At 42.4% G+C, this 15,196-nt stretch overlaps 1 protein-coding gene and 1 non-coding gene across 2 annotated transcripts in view; both read left to right on the top strand.

Moving 5' to 3' along the window:
• Window positions 1-1,760: 1,760 nt before the first annotated feature.
• On the top strand, window positions 1,761-12,223 carry LOC119422693 (high affinity choline transporter 1-like). The gene is made up of 8 exons (XM_037690085.1): window positions 1,761-1,944; window positions 2,058-2,171; window positions 4,857-5,012; window positions 8,941-9,089; window positions 9,383-9,526; window positions 9,910-10,063; window positions 10,182-10,399; window positions 11,684-12,223. The coding sequence occupies exons 1-8, from the start codon at window positions 1,761-1,763 to the stop codon at window positions 12,221-12,223; spliced, it is 1,659 nt and encodes a 552-aa protein (XP_037546013.1).
• A 2,926-nt stretch (window positions 12,224-15,149) lies between these two features.
• The window catches only part of trnai-aau, a 104-nt gene continuing 57 nt past the window's right edge, over window positions 15,150-15,196 (top strand). Inside the window, exon 1 of the tRNA in view lies at window positions 15,150-15,187. This is a non-coding gene — a tRNA (tRNA-Ile). The remainder of the gene's footprint in view (window positions 15,188-15,196) is intronic.

The following is a 15,196-nucleotide window of genomic DNA, read 5'->3' as shown; positions in this document are numbered from 1 at the left end:
TTTTGGCTACTATTCAGCTGTTTTATGCAAGTTTCAGCCTTTTCAGCAAATTCCACACCTTTTTTTTAATCTCATTTCAGCTCCTTCTGCTTCTTTCAGGTAGTTTAAGCTTTTTTCTGCCTTTTCAGCTATTTCTTTGCTCATTTCAGCCCTTTTTTTTTAGGTTATTTCCTTTATTTTGGCTAATTTCTGCTAATTTATATGTAATTCAGCAAAAATGTGTTCTTTCTGCTTTCTTCTGCTAATTAAGGCTTGTTCTTTCAGCTACATTTCTGCATGCTTTTAGCTAATTTCAGCTGTTTTCTTCAGCAATAAGCATTCACACTGCATTCTCATAGGAAATGTAATTTCTCCATTTGTGTTTATATTTTTAGTTGTCGTTGTCGTTTCCTTTTCGTTTAATTCAACCTGTAACCCGGTTTCCTTCAGGTGGGCATCGAGCTGTGACTGTTGGGAGACGAGCTGCCGACTCTAAAGTTGCGTAAAGTTTTGTGTTGCAGTTTTACTGAACTTTACGTGTTTTGAGCAGCCAGTGCTTGATGTGCACGACTTGCAAATTCTTGGCCGTGCACTTTAAATTTGTTGCCTCGCTCGTTTTCTACCAGCCCTGGCAGCTACAGTCAGTTTTATCATTTGATCTGAGGAGATGCAGTTTTGAAATGAAGACAGAGACTTGGGCTCGTTGCTCCATGATAATAATGAATCATCAGCTCCTCAGAGTCACAAAGTCTTTTGGATAAAAGACGAAACGTTCCAGCAAGTTTTTATTTATTTATTTGAATCCGTCCAGAGGACCTGACTTAACTTTGTTAGAGTTTTCAACCTGGATTATTGAGCAGCATCAGGTTAATCATCAGCGCTGTTTTTAGACCTGCACATTCGTCTCAGATGTTTTCTGTCAGAGGAGAGCTCTCGTGCTAGAAGACCTTGCGTCGTACGAAGTTTTGAACATAAACGTCAGTGACGGGGCCGTGCACCTCACCGTGTGAAAGTCGGGGGACTCCCTCGTGAATGCAGTGTGCCAACGACTCGCAGCCGACTGAGAGGCCGCCTTTAATCCTCGTCATCTCGCTGGGTTTTAACTCGCTCAGCTAATGTTCTTTAGCTTTTCCTTTTTATTGTTTTTTTGCTGTTACAACCAGTTGTTAATTGTGATATGTCAGTGACTGCCATTAATTCACTTCCTATCTGTAAACTTCCAGCTCACAGCTTGTTCCCATTTTTTATTTTAAATCTTCTTGCTACACAAACCTGCGTCCTTTCCTCCGTTTTCGTATTTAAAGCCAAATCTTCCTGTAACTCGATGTGTTTGTCATGTGGCTCGGAGATGTGCTCCCTTCCTGATGTTTGTCCAAACTAAGGCCCCACAGCCACTGAAGACGGGGGACATCATGTGTCCACCATCTTGGTCAGTGCTGCCAAGTGTGATGGTGAGACCCCTTCTTGATTCTTCATCCTTCACCCACCTTCTCGTCTTTTTCCCCTCCTCTACCTCGTCTACAGAGCCTCATCGTCTCTGTTTCTGCTGCTGTCTTCAAACTTTGTTGCACTTTTTTCCAAATGCGTTTGGTTTATTTCCTTCTTTTTAATCTAAGTTATTTATTTGTTGTATTTGTCTTATTAGCTTCTGCATGATATCAGTGCACCTTTTCATCAGAATCTTTCATTTGAATTTGTGAAAATGTTATTCGGTTGCATTTTCTGTGTAGTTTAATTAAACTGTGTCTCTCAACAGGAAAAGCACGTCAAAGTGTTTCAGGATGGCTCTGAATGTGCCGGGTTTGGTGGTGATGGCCGTGTTCTACGTCATGATTTTGGGCACGGGTATTTGGGCGTCCGTGCGCTCCAAGAAGGAGGAGAAAAAGTGCTCGGGCGGCAGCATGGAGGTAACGTTACTGGCTGGACGCAAAATCAACCTGCTCGTTGGGATCTTCACTCTTACTGGTGAGAAGTTCATGCGGAACAACGGAAACTTCCTGATGAAAACATCAACCTGTTGTTGAGTCAAAAAAAAAGAAAATTCACTTAAAAAAAAACATATTTTCTTTTCTGTGCAGCGACGTGGGTTGGTGGAGGTTTCATCCTTGGCATTGCTGAAGCAACCTACAACCCAACGCTCGGAGCAGTTTGGGCGCTCATGCCTGTACCTTATGTCCTGACCTTCTTCATAGGTGAGGCCTTGACACAATCGCACAACTCGCTTCCAACGTTTTGTGTAAGTGAACAGCAAAATTACCGTATGCAAGCTTTATGACAAGTTACTGCCACCAAAAGAGAGGCTTCCAGTTTAAACAGGTGGACGAGGTGCTGGCTAATCCTCGCAGCACAGTCTCAAACGTGAGACTGAGTTTTCTTCCATTTAGACTGGGGCTATTCAACTGGTGGCCCAGGAGCCAAGTCAGGCCCACGGATGCACTCAGTTCAGCTCACCAATGGATTATTTTTTAAACTAGAAAGTTCCTGGAGAAACTTTGACAGGGACTGCCTATTTATTATTAAATTATTGTTAAAAATAAATATTATTAATAATTATTATCAATATAGCATTGATTTATTAATTACTATAAACTATTAATATACGTATATGATAATAATATTGATATTAATTTGTAATATTAAATATAAATTGTTAATATAATTATAATTTAATATATAATTATTAAAATGAATCATTAATAATTCATGTTAATTATTTTTACTAATTAATAATAATAATAGGTGATAATAGGTGCCTTCCATGCATGTTGAACCAAAATGGCTCCCGACGTTACTCAGTTTCTTTGAAAAGTTTTCTCCTATTCATTTCCTATGGTAAATTTGGCATTTTCGTTAGCAAAATATGTCGCCGTGGTAACGCCAATTGCCAATAAAAGTATTAGCACACTTCCCGGAGCTGGGCCGGTTGTTTTGATATAACTTTTGTGGGGTTCCACGTTGCGGTTTGGGCCGTATTAAAGTTGAAAAAGATACGCTTTTCAGGTGTAGAATAATAAGTGGGCAGTCACCAACTAGTTCCTGGAGTTGGTGAAATATTGCGTCTTTGTTTGCAAATTACGTGGCCATGGTAACTCGAAATGCCAATGAAAGTAATAGCACACATCACGGGGCTGAGCCGGTCGTTTTGATATAACTTTTGTGGGAATAGACGCTGTGGTTTGTGCCGCATTAACGGAGATAGAAACGTAGACACTCTTCCGAGGTGTAGAATAATAGATGCCATGGCAGTCCCCAATCAAACTAGATTTTAAACCATAAAACAAACTTGTTTAATGACAATAACTGCTGGATGTCTGGCCCCGGAGCTCTTGGCTTTCAGTAACAGTAGCAGTTTAGTTGATTAGCCCTAATTTAGACCGTAAACTTCATACAATTAAATTCAAACTTCTCAATTGCTATTTGTGTATATCAGTAAGAAATAGGATAATCATTCCCCTTGAAAAGACGTTTAATCTGAAAAGTTTTTCTGAAATTACTCTTAAAGCAGGGCTAAATGCTTTGCTTCCTGCTCATGTCACAGTTAGGGTTAGGTTAAAAACAGCTTTTAGATGCTGTGTAGTAATCTGACCTGGTTGAGATTAAAGCATAGCATTTTGGGTTTTGTTTAGCGAAGCTGTGAGTGGTTAGAGCGATCGCCCTCCAATGGGAGAGTTGGGGGTTCGATTCCACCAGCAGTCACATGCCGAAGTGCCCCTGGGCAAGACACTGAACCCCTCGGATGTGTGTCCCATCGGTGTATGAATGTGATAAAGCTCTGATTAGTCTTTGTACAGATCCAGTAGAGTGCTGTATGAAAGAGGGCACAGATTGTGTTGTAAAGAGCTTTGAGTGTCTTGATAAGATAGAAAGGTGCTGTATATAAGTAGGGGTTGAATCAATTAGTCGACTAGTCGCAGTCTGCGATTGTGTTGCGTGTCACGTGATCAGCGCCGGGCCGCTGGCTACAAAACGCATTCTTCCAAGCAGATGAAGGCGAGGAGCAGGTCAAGTTTTACCAAAAAGGTAGAAATTCATCAACAGTGTGGAAGTAGTTCACTAAAGATGACTCTCCCGGTTCAACCGCCCGTCCGCTGTTTTTAGTTTCATTTTATTTAATCCACTAAATAAAATAAGCCACCGCCAGTGAAGAACCCACCACTGCCACGGTGGCTTATTTTATTTAGTGGATTAAATAAAATAAAACTAACTTTTGCAATTTAGTAATAGTTTTGGTTTTCCTGCTACTTATTTTTTCGTTCAACCTTTATTTAAACAGATAAATCACATTGAGCCTCGAAGACTCATTTACAAGTGAGACCTGATAAAGTGGTGAAAGTGACAACATAGATTTTGGAGGCTAAAAAATTCCTAACACACTCTTAATCTTTGGCTGAAGATTAATAGCCTGAAAATTAAAAAAAAAAAAAGTTGCACACGAGCACATAATGATGCCGACATGTCGCGCGAGGCGGGCGCAGGGGCTGTGAGCGTGTCCAAAGACACTCACAGAGGCACCGCAAGAGTTCAGATAAGAGTGATGTCATCGCTCAGTGCACAGCCAAGGACGACGTCAGATAGAATCCAAAGAGTCCAAGGTTGCAGTTTGATAAATGGTAGGCACGTAAATATACGCTCCCAATGTTTTGTTGTTCTTTTTTTTTTTTTGTAAAAATAAATTATGTTCTTTTACGAATAGCATCTTGAGTTCCTATGACGTCACATCAACTAGTCGACTTTTAAAAATATGTCGTCTTTCAACCCCTATATATATATATAAGTACAGTCCATTTACCATTTATCTGAAGGGAACACTTGATTTTGCATTTGTTCACCAGCACAAACTTGTAGTCACTTGTAGTTCTGTTGCCTTTTCTCTGCAGGAGGCTTCTTCTTCGTGAAACCAATGCGGGAAAACAACTACATGACTATGATGGACCCGTTCCAAAGGAAGTATGGGAACGTCCTGAGCAGCGCGCTGATCTTTCCTGCACTCGTAGCTGATGTGCTGTGGGTGGCACGCACACTTGTCAGCCTGGGTAAGTTACTCCACCTCTTGCACAAACACACACGTGTGCTGCACAGAATCTCCTCACCTTTACTTTTTATTTTAATTTTGCACAGCTCGGTACAGAACAATATGAATTATAGTACTATATGAGGTAAACTAACCCCTTTACTCCACCCTGTGGAATCGCTTACGATGCTGTGATGGTGTTGGGTAATGTTCATATGAGACGTTGCAGAACAAACATATCCGAGGCCCTGCTAGGTCTCCATGCACATCTACCAGTAGGTTAAATCCAGGTTCAGTTCATCTAAATTTCAGGTTGCTCAAAGAGGGATTTAATTTTCTGGAGCCACGTCACATTGTGTAGCAAGGCTAATGCATGAAGAGTTAACGTGCAAAGTAAAATACTGATTAGACACAGAACGTTCATGTAGTAAAATGCACCCGGGGGTAAAGGGTAAATCAGAAGGAGCATGTCTCTGCATGAAGACAAAGAAAAGTTAGTGGAGAAGACAGAAACCTGAGGTGGAGATGGGACATGGGGGGCAGTAAATGGTGGTGGGACAGCGGTGAAAGCTCGTAGGGTGGTGAGAGACAATCGATGGATGGGTGTTGTGGAGCGGCTGCAGGCTGAGTCACGGAAATCTGTGGAAGATAGTGTCATAAACTGTGATTTAAAGAGCCGATGGTGCAGGCAGGACTCGGAGACCAGGTGGCAAAACAAGAAACACTTTAATAAAGGAAAATAAACAAACTGTCGTGGCAGCAAAACTTACTCAGTACAGAAGCACATAGAAACACCAAGAACCACTAGGGACTCAGGAGATCTCACCAGACGATGCCCAGACAACGAATAACACAAAGACTCAGACTTCTATACACTGACTAAACGAGACACAACCACAACGAGACACAACCACAAACACCTGGACAGGACACACAGGTGACACAGATAAGGATAATTGTAGAATGGGAACCCAGGGAGTGCAGGGACAGGAACCAGCCACCAGAGGGCACCATCCAGACAGATGGTGTTGTTTTTCTTGACATTTGAGTAACACGATTCTTTTTTTCTCACTTGTTTACATTTACGGTGTTCTCTTTCATATCATAAGGTGGATATCGGCTGTAAATGAGACTGTCGGTGTCAAATAGGGCAGGGCCCTCCCCCTATATATGGGGCTGTCGCTGCACCGACTGTTTATTCATAAATGTTCACCTCTTCCTCACAACCTCAGAGAAAAGGAGGGTGACTTGGTGACACTCACTCATGCTGCTCAGAGAACCTAAAGTTCTGCACACTTTTTACTCCTTGAAGGCACTTACCGGTACCTATTTTCTTAATTATGGATCTTTGTTTAATTCACCAAGAAGGATGAAGTAATTGTTATAGGTCAAAGTCCATATTCTATTCAGATCAGTTCAATTCGGTTTACTTATGTAGCGTCAAATCACAACGGAAGTCGTCTCAGGGCACTGAACAGAAACATTCACACACATAAAAAAGCCAATTAATAAAGTTCTCTGTTAGGACAATTTATTATTATCCTTGTAATAGCTCTTTAAATAAATGTGCCACACGGGAGAGGTAGATATTCTCTTAATTCCCAGGTTTAATCTTGCAAGGTGGAGCATAGTTGAAAATACAAGCATCAACATGTTACATGACGCTCCGTCCCAGGTGTGCTCGCCGAGAGCCTAAAAGAGCGTCTCCTTATAAATATTATCAGTACATGAGCAGGGTCGGTCAACTTCTTAGGCTTGAGCAAAGGCGCCGTGCCTCTGCCTCCACTCTGTCCAGACAAAACACTCTTTAACAATCGCACATGGTGATATGAGTTATAACATTTGACTTCAGTAAGTGAAAAACATCTGCGACCTTTCACATCTCCATCATTCTCGATCTAAGGTAGCCAGCAGACTCGTTGATCACGTCGTCGCAGTCTCCCATCCTGAGCAAGCGCAAAGGCAACAGTGGAAAGGAAAAACTCCCTTTTAACAGGAATAATGTGAGGATGTACTTAATAACCTGATAGTAAATGAAAGGGGTAACTCCATGACCAGAGAATAATTCAACAGTGTTTTTTTACAATGTGAAAATAATAACAGTTTGCTTCGAGGGGTGGGAGGGACTGGAACCCTGAAGGGCAAGGACAACAGTTAATAAGGTGGCTTGGCTCTTCGAGGATGGTTCAGAATATATTTAATCTCCTACTTTAAAGGGGAAGAGTTTCTCACAGGGGTCCAATGATTCCAGAAGTTGTAACGAGGAGGTCCCAGAAAGGTTGCGTAGGTCGGTGGGCAAGAGGTGGACGGCGAGGAACGACTGGAGAAAACACTAGGAGGTTCACGATGAACGCAGGGAGGTCCGGGGCGCAGGAGAAGCACATGAGTAAAAGCTGAAACACGCAGGAACAAGGTTTTAGACTTTACAAAACTCAAGGAATACAAATGTGGCCAGGAACACAACTGCCCGTAGGCAGATAATGCACCAGCGTCGGAGTGAAGTCATCAACTGCTGCTCATTAGAGAAGGGGTTCTCTGCAGACCAAAAGTGGGCGTTTCTGGAGGGCAAACACTGATTGGCTAGCTGTATTTACTGCTCTTTAGGTAAGTTACGTCAGCTCTTTTTAAAAACTGAATGTTTCTATGAAACAGTGTTATATCTGCTGTCAAACACAAGAAGATTCTCTTTTGTTCTTGGTTGCAGCTGCACCTGACACAGGTTGGCTTGAGTGTGGTCTGGGTACAATGAAATATGAAGCAGCTGAAGCGAAAGCTGCTCCCGTTTGTCAAAAAGTCTGGTCTCAATTAAAGATCATGAGTCCTGTGACGAGATAATGGCCCAAAACAAAAGCTAAAAACAAAATTTGCTCTTTAGAAGTTCTTCTATGAGACCTGATGTATGAAAGGAGCTGAAACATGGAGTAGGATTGACCCTTAAAATGTGAGACAGCTGAGGAAGTTAACCAGTAAACAGAAATACCTGCTCCAGTTGCAGAAATCTGACAGAAACTGACAATCACTCATCTGCAGTGACTGATTTAAAAATTGAACAAGAAAATGTGACGTTAAAGGAAACATCCTTTGTCCCAAAGCCAGTTTAAGTGTCATTATTATTTTGGTTACTTTATTTTTCTTTCTTTATGAATCGATTGTAACTATTTTCACATTATTGAACAACCAAAATGGATTTTGTTTTTTAAAGTAACGGCTAGGTATTTAAAAACAAACATTTAGCCATTTATGTAGCTCTTATTTTGAAATGTAACCGGAAGTTCTGAGTTAAGAGAGGCGGAAAGAGAAATTATGGAGACGCCGCTAATGTCGAACCGGTTAACACCATAGACTTAATATGTCTGTGGTTAACGCAAATGGCTTTTTTTTGTTGTTGTTCAGCCTTTTTTATTTCATCCAATCAGATGTGGCCCTCCAGACACGCCCATTTTTCTATCGTCCCATCGGATGTGACCCTCCAGATACGCCTTCCAAATTTGTCTGCGGAGATACCTACTTGGCTCATTAGGATAATGGTCCGCGGGCGTGAGCCTGTTGGCGCCATCTAGTGTCGAAGAGATGTAGGGAACTAACTGGAACTCCTACAAAGAAACCTACAGCAGAACCAGGCTCAGGACAAGCGGCCATCTGCTTCGACCATTCTGTTTCTGTTTTGTCATTATAAATGTCATGTTTGAATTGAATCATCACCACTTCTTTAGGTTTTTTTTTTATTCAAACGGCACAAATGTCTTTTGTTTAAATTTGAATGTTAATAATACAAATAAGCAGTGTAACAATATGAAAGCTTCTTATCAAATCTTAAAAACATCAGACCGGGTGCATGTTGGAGCGCGTCAGAGCGTCTAAAAACCATTTATTAATCTACAACAGTAGATATTTGCATTGACCTTCAGAAGCATGTTCACCTGTGCTCACTCATCCCTGCTGTTTTCCAGGTGGAACAATGAAGGTCATCCTGGACCTGCCCTACATCTACTCCATCATCATCTCCTCAGTGGTGGCCATAGTCTACACCCTGCTGGGGGGGCTCTACTCTGTGGCCTACACAGACGTCATTCAGTTAATCCTCATCTTTGTCAGCCTGGTGAGTAAATGTCTACTAACAGGTTAGCGTTTTATATTTTTCTATCATACATTTAGTTTCCTGCAGCAGAGAATGAAGGCACGGTTGGCAGCACATAGAGGGGTAAAGCTCGTTCATAAAGTTAATTGTTTTAAGTTTCATTGAAGTAATAAACACCGGGACATGAAACTTGCACAATGAGCAGCAACTTTGTGACTTTTCTCATTTTATCAACACTCAATCATTAGGATCTCACCTGAAAACATCTCCTGGACCCAAATGACGAGGAGTTTGTTGCGTGTTTGTGTTTGCAGTGGGTCTGTGTTCCTTTCCTGTTGACCAACCCTCACTCCGTGGACATTTCGCTGACGGCGTATAACCAGACCTTCCAGGATCCCTGGGTGGGCTCCGTGGAGCTGAACGAGGCCGGCAAGTGGTTTGATGACTTCATGCTGCTGGTGAGAGGCCTCGGAGTTCTCTAAACAAAATGGTTCCCAACTCTGGTCCTTGAGGAACGCCATCCTGCATGTTTTTGTCATTACTCTGGTTTGACACACCTGATTTAATAAATGGGTGATTTACAGAATTCTGCAGAGCTTAAGGAAGTAAAGAAATCACTGAATCAGGTGTGATGGAGCAGGGAAGCAAGTAAAACAGGATAGTGTTCCTCGAGGACCAGGGTTGGTAACGACTAAACACTCACACCTACTGTGTCAACAATAAACTCCAGCCTGGTTATTAAAATAAAGAAATAGAAACCCAGTATAACAGTACCAGTCAGGTTTCTTGTTGTTGTTGTGTATTTCTGTGTGTTCACGTTTGAATTGTGTGTTTGTGCCAGGCTCTGGGTGGTTTGGCCTACCAGGCCTTCTACCAAAGGATTCTGTCGTCCTCGTCTTGCGCCCAGGCTCAAGTGACGTGCTTCGCTTCTTCAGCCTTCTGCCTGGTGCTGGGGATCCCGTCTGTTCTGGTCGGAGCTGTGGCTGCATCTACAGGTGCACCTGCAACACCTCCACCTGCGTAAAGTCTTTTACATTTGGAGCAAGTTCCGTTTTGGTTCTGTTCTGCCCCCAGCAGATTAATGAATCTAAATATTCTGGTAATTCTTCTCAGACTGGAACTCAACAGCGTATGGATTACCAACCCCGTATGAGCGCAACGACGCGGGCTCGATCCTCCCCCTCTCGCTGCTGCACCTCACGCCCACTTACGTCTCGGTCATTGGGATCGGAGCCGTAGCTGCTGCTGTCATGTCCTCTATGGACTCGGCGCTGCTGTCCTCCGCCTCGTTGTTCTCCGCAAACATTTACAAGAACATCATCAGGAAGCAGGTGAGGACTGTGGAACAAGTCTCTGCCTGTCAGTCAGCTGGAAATGTTAGCTCCGTGGCTGCAATACATTAGAGCTTTAATGTGCTTTATGAATGAGTGGACACATGATTGAGTTGATATTTAGCTGGTTCCGGTACAGATTTAATAGCAGATCATTTAGAGCATCCCATGCACATTTTGTGAAGGTTTGGACAAGCAAACCATAGAACATGGCTATTCAACTGAATTGCTCCGGGGGCCACGGTTACTGAAAGCCAACAGCTCAGGGGCCAGACATCCAGCAGTTATTGTCATTAATTAAGTTTGTTTTATGGTTTAAAATCTATTTTATTTAAAAATGAACCCATTCAGGGGCCGAACCGAGCTCACCAGTGGGCCTGATTTGGCCCCCGGACCACCAGTTGAATAGCCGTGCCCAAAAAAAAAGACTTTTCCTATAGTAAGTTTAAACCTTAAAGTGGCTCAATTTCATGTTATGTTGCATCAAACTTACAATTCAATTCATTCAATTCAATTCAAAAATACTTTATTAATCCCTAAAGGAAATTAAATGTTGCAGCTCATCCTGATTTCATTAAAGAGTTGTTATAGATGCTGTCTGTGGGCAGGAAGGATCTGCAGCAGTCCATCCCACAGCGGATCCAAAGAAACTGGCTGCAGATGACGATCCGTCCACCCGGACCCAGCAGACCTCTCGGCCCACTTGGGACTGCCCGAATGCTGGGCAGAACTCCACGAGCAATGGCCACTCCTCCAAGCAGCCTGCCGAGCCCCTCATCCCCGCGGATGGAACTGCAGGTGTCGAAGAACAACCCGTGTCCTCCTGCCGTCACAAGCCGCGTTTTCCACCAGCTCCAGGTAGATGGGAATGCATCCACGGCACCTCCTTTTCAACTCATCTGGGATACAAGGAGACACTACAGCGGCTGGAGATCCAAATGTAGCCCCAGAGCCACAAGTTGAAGACCTCTTTTTGTCTTTTTCTCGTTTGATTTTCTTTATGCAGCGTCAGTGTTTACAACATCGCAGGCTGCTACAACACTGAGCAGTTTTTTATTTTTATTTTAAAAACTTCAAGAAAGAGAGTTTCACAAGTTTTTGATACTCCTATCGAGACTAAAGCTTCGCACAGGGAGCCGCATCAAAACCAGTTTCTCTTTTTTCTAATAAAATCTCTTGGCCTCAGGCAGAGAAAATCATGGCTGGATCTAAATGTTGTGTAACTTTGTATCATTTGAACGTTGACTCTCGTTTCCGCCTGTTGTCGTCTCTCTGCTTCTTCAGGCTTCAGACTATGAGATGCAGTGGGTGATCCGGATCTCCGTGGTGGTGGTGGGCCTGGCTGGGACTGGTCTCACCTTCCTGGACAGCAGCGTCCTGGTCTTCTGGCTCGTTGGCGTTGACATGTCCTACACGATAATGTTCTCACAGCTGGTGTGCGTCCTCTTTTTTAAGATCTCTAATGGTTATGGCGCCATCGTGGGCTACGTCCTAGGCTTCGTCCTGCGGGTTCTGAGCGGCGAGCCCCTCATCGGCCTCCCGCTCGTCATCAAGTTCCCCGGCTGCCGGCTGAACGAGGAGGGGAAGTTAACCCAGTACTTTCCTTTCCGCACCTTCATCATGGTCATCTCACTCGTATCCATCATCCTGTTTTCGTGGTTGGCGTCCGTTTTGTTCAACAAAGGCCTCCTGCCGGAGCAGTGGGACGTGTTTGACATCAAACGCAACCAAAAGCAAACAAACGGAGCCACGGCTGACCTAGATAACCAGAACAACGAGGACGCCGCCGCAGCCAGACGGCCTCTGAGCACCACCAGATGCTGAGGAGGACCAAGCAGGAAGGCTTCACCGAACCAGATCCTGGTGAAATTAAAGCTGTTCACTCAAATTTGGTTCAGAACATGAAGAAAATGAGTATTTAATGGATTACTGGTCCACTTTTTGCCGCCATTCATTGTAAATGTATGAAAAATGTACATCATTCGTTTCACACAGGAACAAAGACGATTTCCAAACTCTGGACCCTCGTAGGAGCAGATGACTGATGGACGTGGCACCAACACTATTTAACCCTTTCCAAGTGACTTTTCTCCCTTTTAAAGCTCTTTTATGTAAAATGATGGGAGACCTAAGTGTCATCTCATTCCCTTTCGTTGTGTTTTTGATAAATAACACTTATTTGTTCTTTTTTTCTCTGCTTGTTGATGAAATAATTGTGCTTTATTGGTCTTTTTATTTCAATACTGGTAGTTTTGATCAAGTGCAAAACAAAGGGAACATGTGAAACTTTAACTCTGGTCTGTTTTATTTAGTCCCAGACTTCTGTATAATCTTAACTTGGATTATCTTGGTACTGAAACAACGGGAGGTTTGCTCTCCTCTCTCTGCTCAATGGTTTAAATAAATGTCCAAATACTTCTTTAAAACATCTTCAGTTGATCCAAAATGCTGCTGCCAGAGTCGTAACTGGAGTTACTGGGAGAGATCATATCTCTCCAGTTTTAGCTTCTCTCCGTTGGCTCAAATTCAGAACATAATTCAAAATCTTACGTCTAACCTACAAAGCCCTCAACAACCTAGCTCCATCTTATATTACAGATCTTACTGTTCCATATTTTCCCAACAGAGCACTTCGCTCTCAGACTGCAGGCTTACTCGCGGTTCCTAGAGAAGCAGAATGGGAGGAAGAGCTACCAGTTATCAGGCTCCTCTCTTGTGGAACCAACTTCCAGTTTCTGTCCATGAGGCATTGTCCAGTTTTAAGACTGGGATTAAAACTTTCCTTTCTGATAAATCCTATAGTTAGGGTTGGCTTGTCATGCTGCTATAGGCTTAGACAACTAGAGGACAAATTGATCTAATTTCTTTAAATGAATTGCTAAAATTGAATAGTTTTTATTTATCTAAAAAAATTAAGTCAGGTCCTCTGGATGTTCAAAAAACAAACAAAAACAACAAAAAAATGTGATTCTTGACCTGCCATTGTGTATCTGTTCTTCCTTCCTATACCAAGCCCAGCCAGTCGAAGCAGATGGCCGTTTGTCCTGAGCCTGTTTCAGCTAAACTTCTCAGGGGGCCACAGCTTCTGAAAGCCAACAGCTCGGGGGCCGGACATCCAGCGATTAAAATCATTATGTAAATAAACCAAAGTTTACAACGATCTGTTACCTTTTAATTTTTTTATTTTTATTACATTGAATCATAAATGCAATTAACAGCACCCAAACCCTGAAATCTCCCCGCCACCCCCCAAAAAAGTTTTTTTTTTTCTGAAGTGGGACCGATTAAAGTCACCTGGGGCCGGGAACGGCCCAGGCGCCGTCAGTTGAATAGCCCTGTTCTAAAATCTTCCTCATGAGGGAGCTTTTCCTTTCCACTGTCGCCTTCATTCTTGCTCAAAATGAGAGTCCGTGATGAAGTTAAACTCAAAGCAGTCTGCTCCTCGGATAAACAATGTTATTAACGTACATTTTACGTACATGAATGTTTCTGTTCCGTGCCCTGAGACTTCTGCTGTGACTTGGCGCTAAATGAGTAAATTAATTGAATTTTACGAGCAGCGGGCAATAACAACTTTAATTTCAATGTCATCAAGTTTCATCCTCACATGCAACTTATGAGTTGTTTAGTGGTTTCAAAATAAACCACCTAGGTTGCTTTCGTAATAAAATAAAATAAAAACATAAAGAAGACTCACGTCAAGTGTCAAAGTATTTAACAAGTAATTCAACCAGGAAGTGTTCGGTTGTTTCATTAATCAATTCACAGCTGAACTTGTGCTCTTTGCTTAATCGGTGTAGAAGAAAAGCTCCAGGGTCTTCTCACCTTCCCGCCATATTTATAGCTGTTGGAGTCAACATGCAGTTCCTCTAATGAGGCACGAAGAAGCTCAGGTTTCATAGCCGGAGGGTTCCTGGAGGCCGTTCCCATCACAGCAGTTTCCTGGTAAAATAAACTCAACACGTTCAGATACTTAACATTAATTAGCATTACTAATCTAAATTTCGTTTATTTCTGCTCCTGGCCCGATGGTGCTTCGTTATTTCTGCTGCTGGTCTGAAATGTAACCTTAGATGGTCACTGCTGCTAACGAGGTTAACGAGGGTCGGGCCTTCCAAGTTGGAACCATCATCACTTTCAGGAGAAACGTCTGAACAAGCTTCAAACGAGTGACAGGAGCGATGGTTTCTAAAGCAGCACGAGTTTTATGAGCTTATACACTAAAATACAATGTTTTACAATATAAGGTGTTAAATAAAACGTAAGTTTCCCTCAGTGCAGGTCCTCTTGAATAAAGGTCCTTTTCTACCAAATTCATAAAAAAAAAGTTACTAAGTCAAACTTGTGAAATACTTTTGAAAATACGACACAATGGGTCATCATTTTATATTTAATGAATTTCACTCAGCGTCTCACAATGATTACTGTCTGTAAATTATGACAGAAAATTTAATCCAAAAATATATTCTTCAAGTTCAGAAGGTTTGTTTTAAAATGTTCTCTAAAGTCCAGGAGGTTTTTATTGTTCTGTTAAACTCTTTGATGGACTTTAAACACGTTTCTTTGGCATTCACTGTGGAGAAGAGAGGTTGGTGGTGCGTTCAGGGACGGATTGGCAGGTTGTTACTGTCGAAGAGACTCGAGAGGTTTCATTCAGTATTTAACTCTTTATTTTTATTAAATACAACTTGAAAAGGCCATTACGTGTCGACCCGCCGTCATGAAGTCATCATCGGACCTTAATGTCCATGGCCGGTTAGCTCAGTTGGTTAGAGCGTGGTGCTAATAACGCCAAGG

This window comes from Nematolebias whitei, chromosome 16, assembly GCF_014905685.2.
Source record: "Nematolebias whitei isolate Nwh7 chromosome 16, NemWhi1, whole genome shotgun sequence".
Lineage (NCBI taxonomy): Eukaryota > Metazoa > Chordata > Actinopteri > Cyprinodontiformes > Rivulidae > Nematolebias > Nematolebias whitei.
This window is presented reverse-complemented; position numbering and strand designations above follow the sequence as displayed.

What these genes read in the sequence shown, in the direction of transcription:
- LOC119422693 (XM_037690085.1), top strand. Translation starts at nt 1,761, where the DNA reads ATGGCTCTGAATGTGCCGGGTTTGGTGGTGATGGCCGTGTTCTACGTC. An exon ending in ACGCACACTTGTCAGCCTGG is followed by an intron (nt 5,013 to 8,940) that starts GTAAGTTACTCC and finishes GCTGTTTTCCAG; the next exon opens with GTGGAACAATGAAGGTCATC. An exon ending in AGAACATCATCAGGAAGCAG is followed by an intron (nt 10,400 to 11,683) that starts GTGAGGACTGTG and finishes CTGCTTCTTCAG; the next exon opens with GCTTCAGACTATGAGATGCA.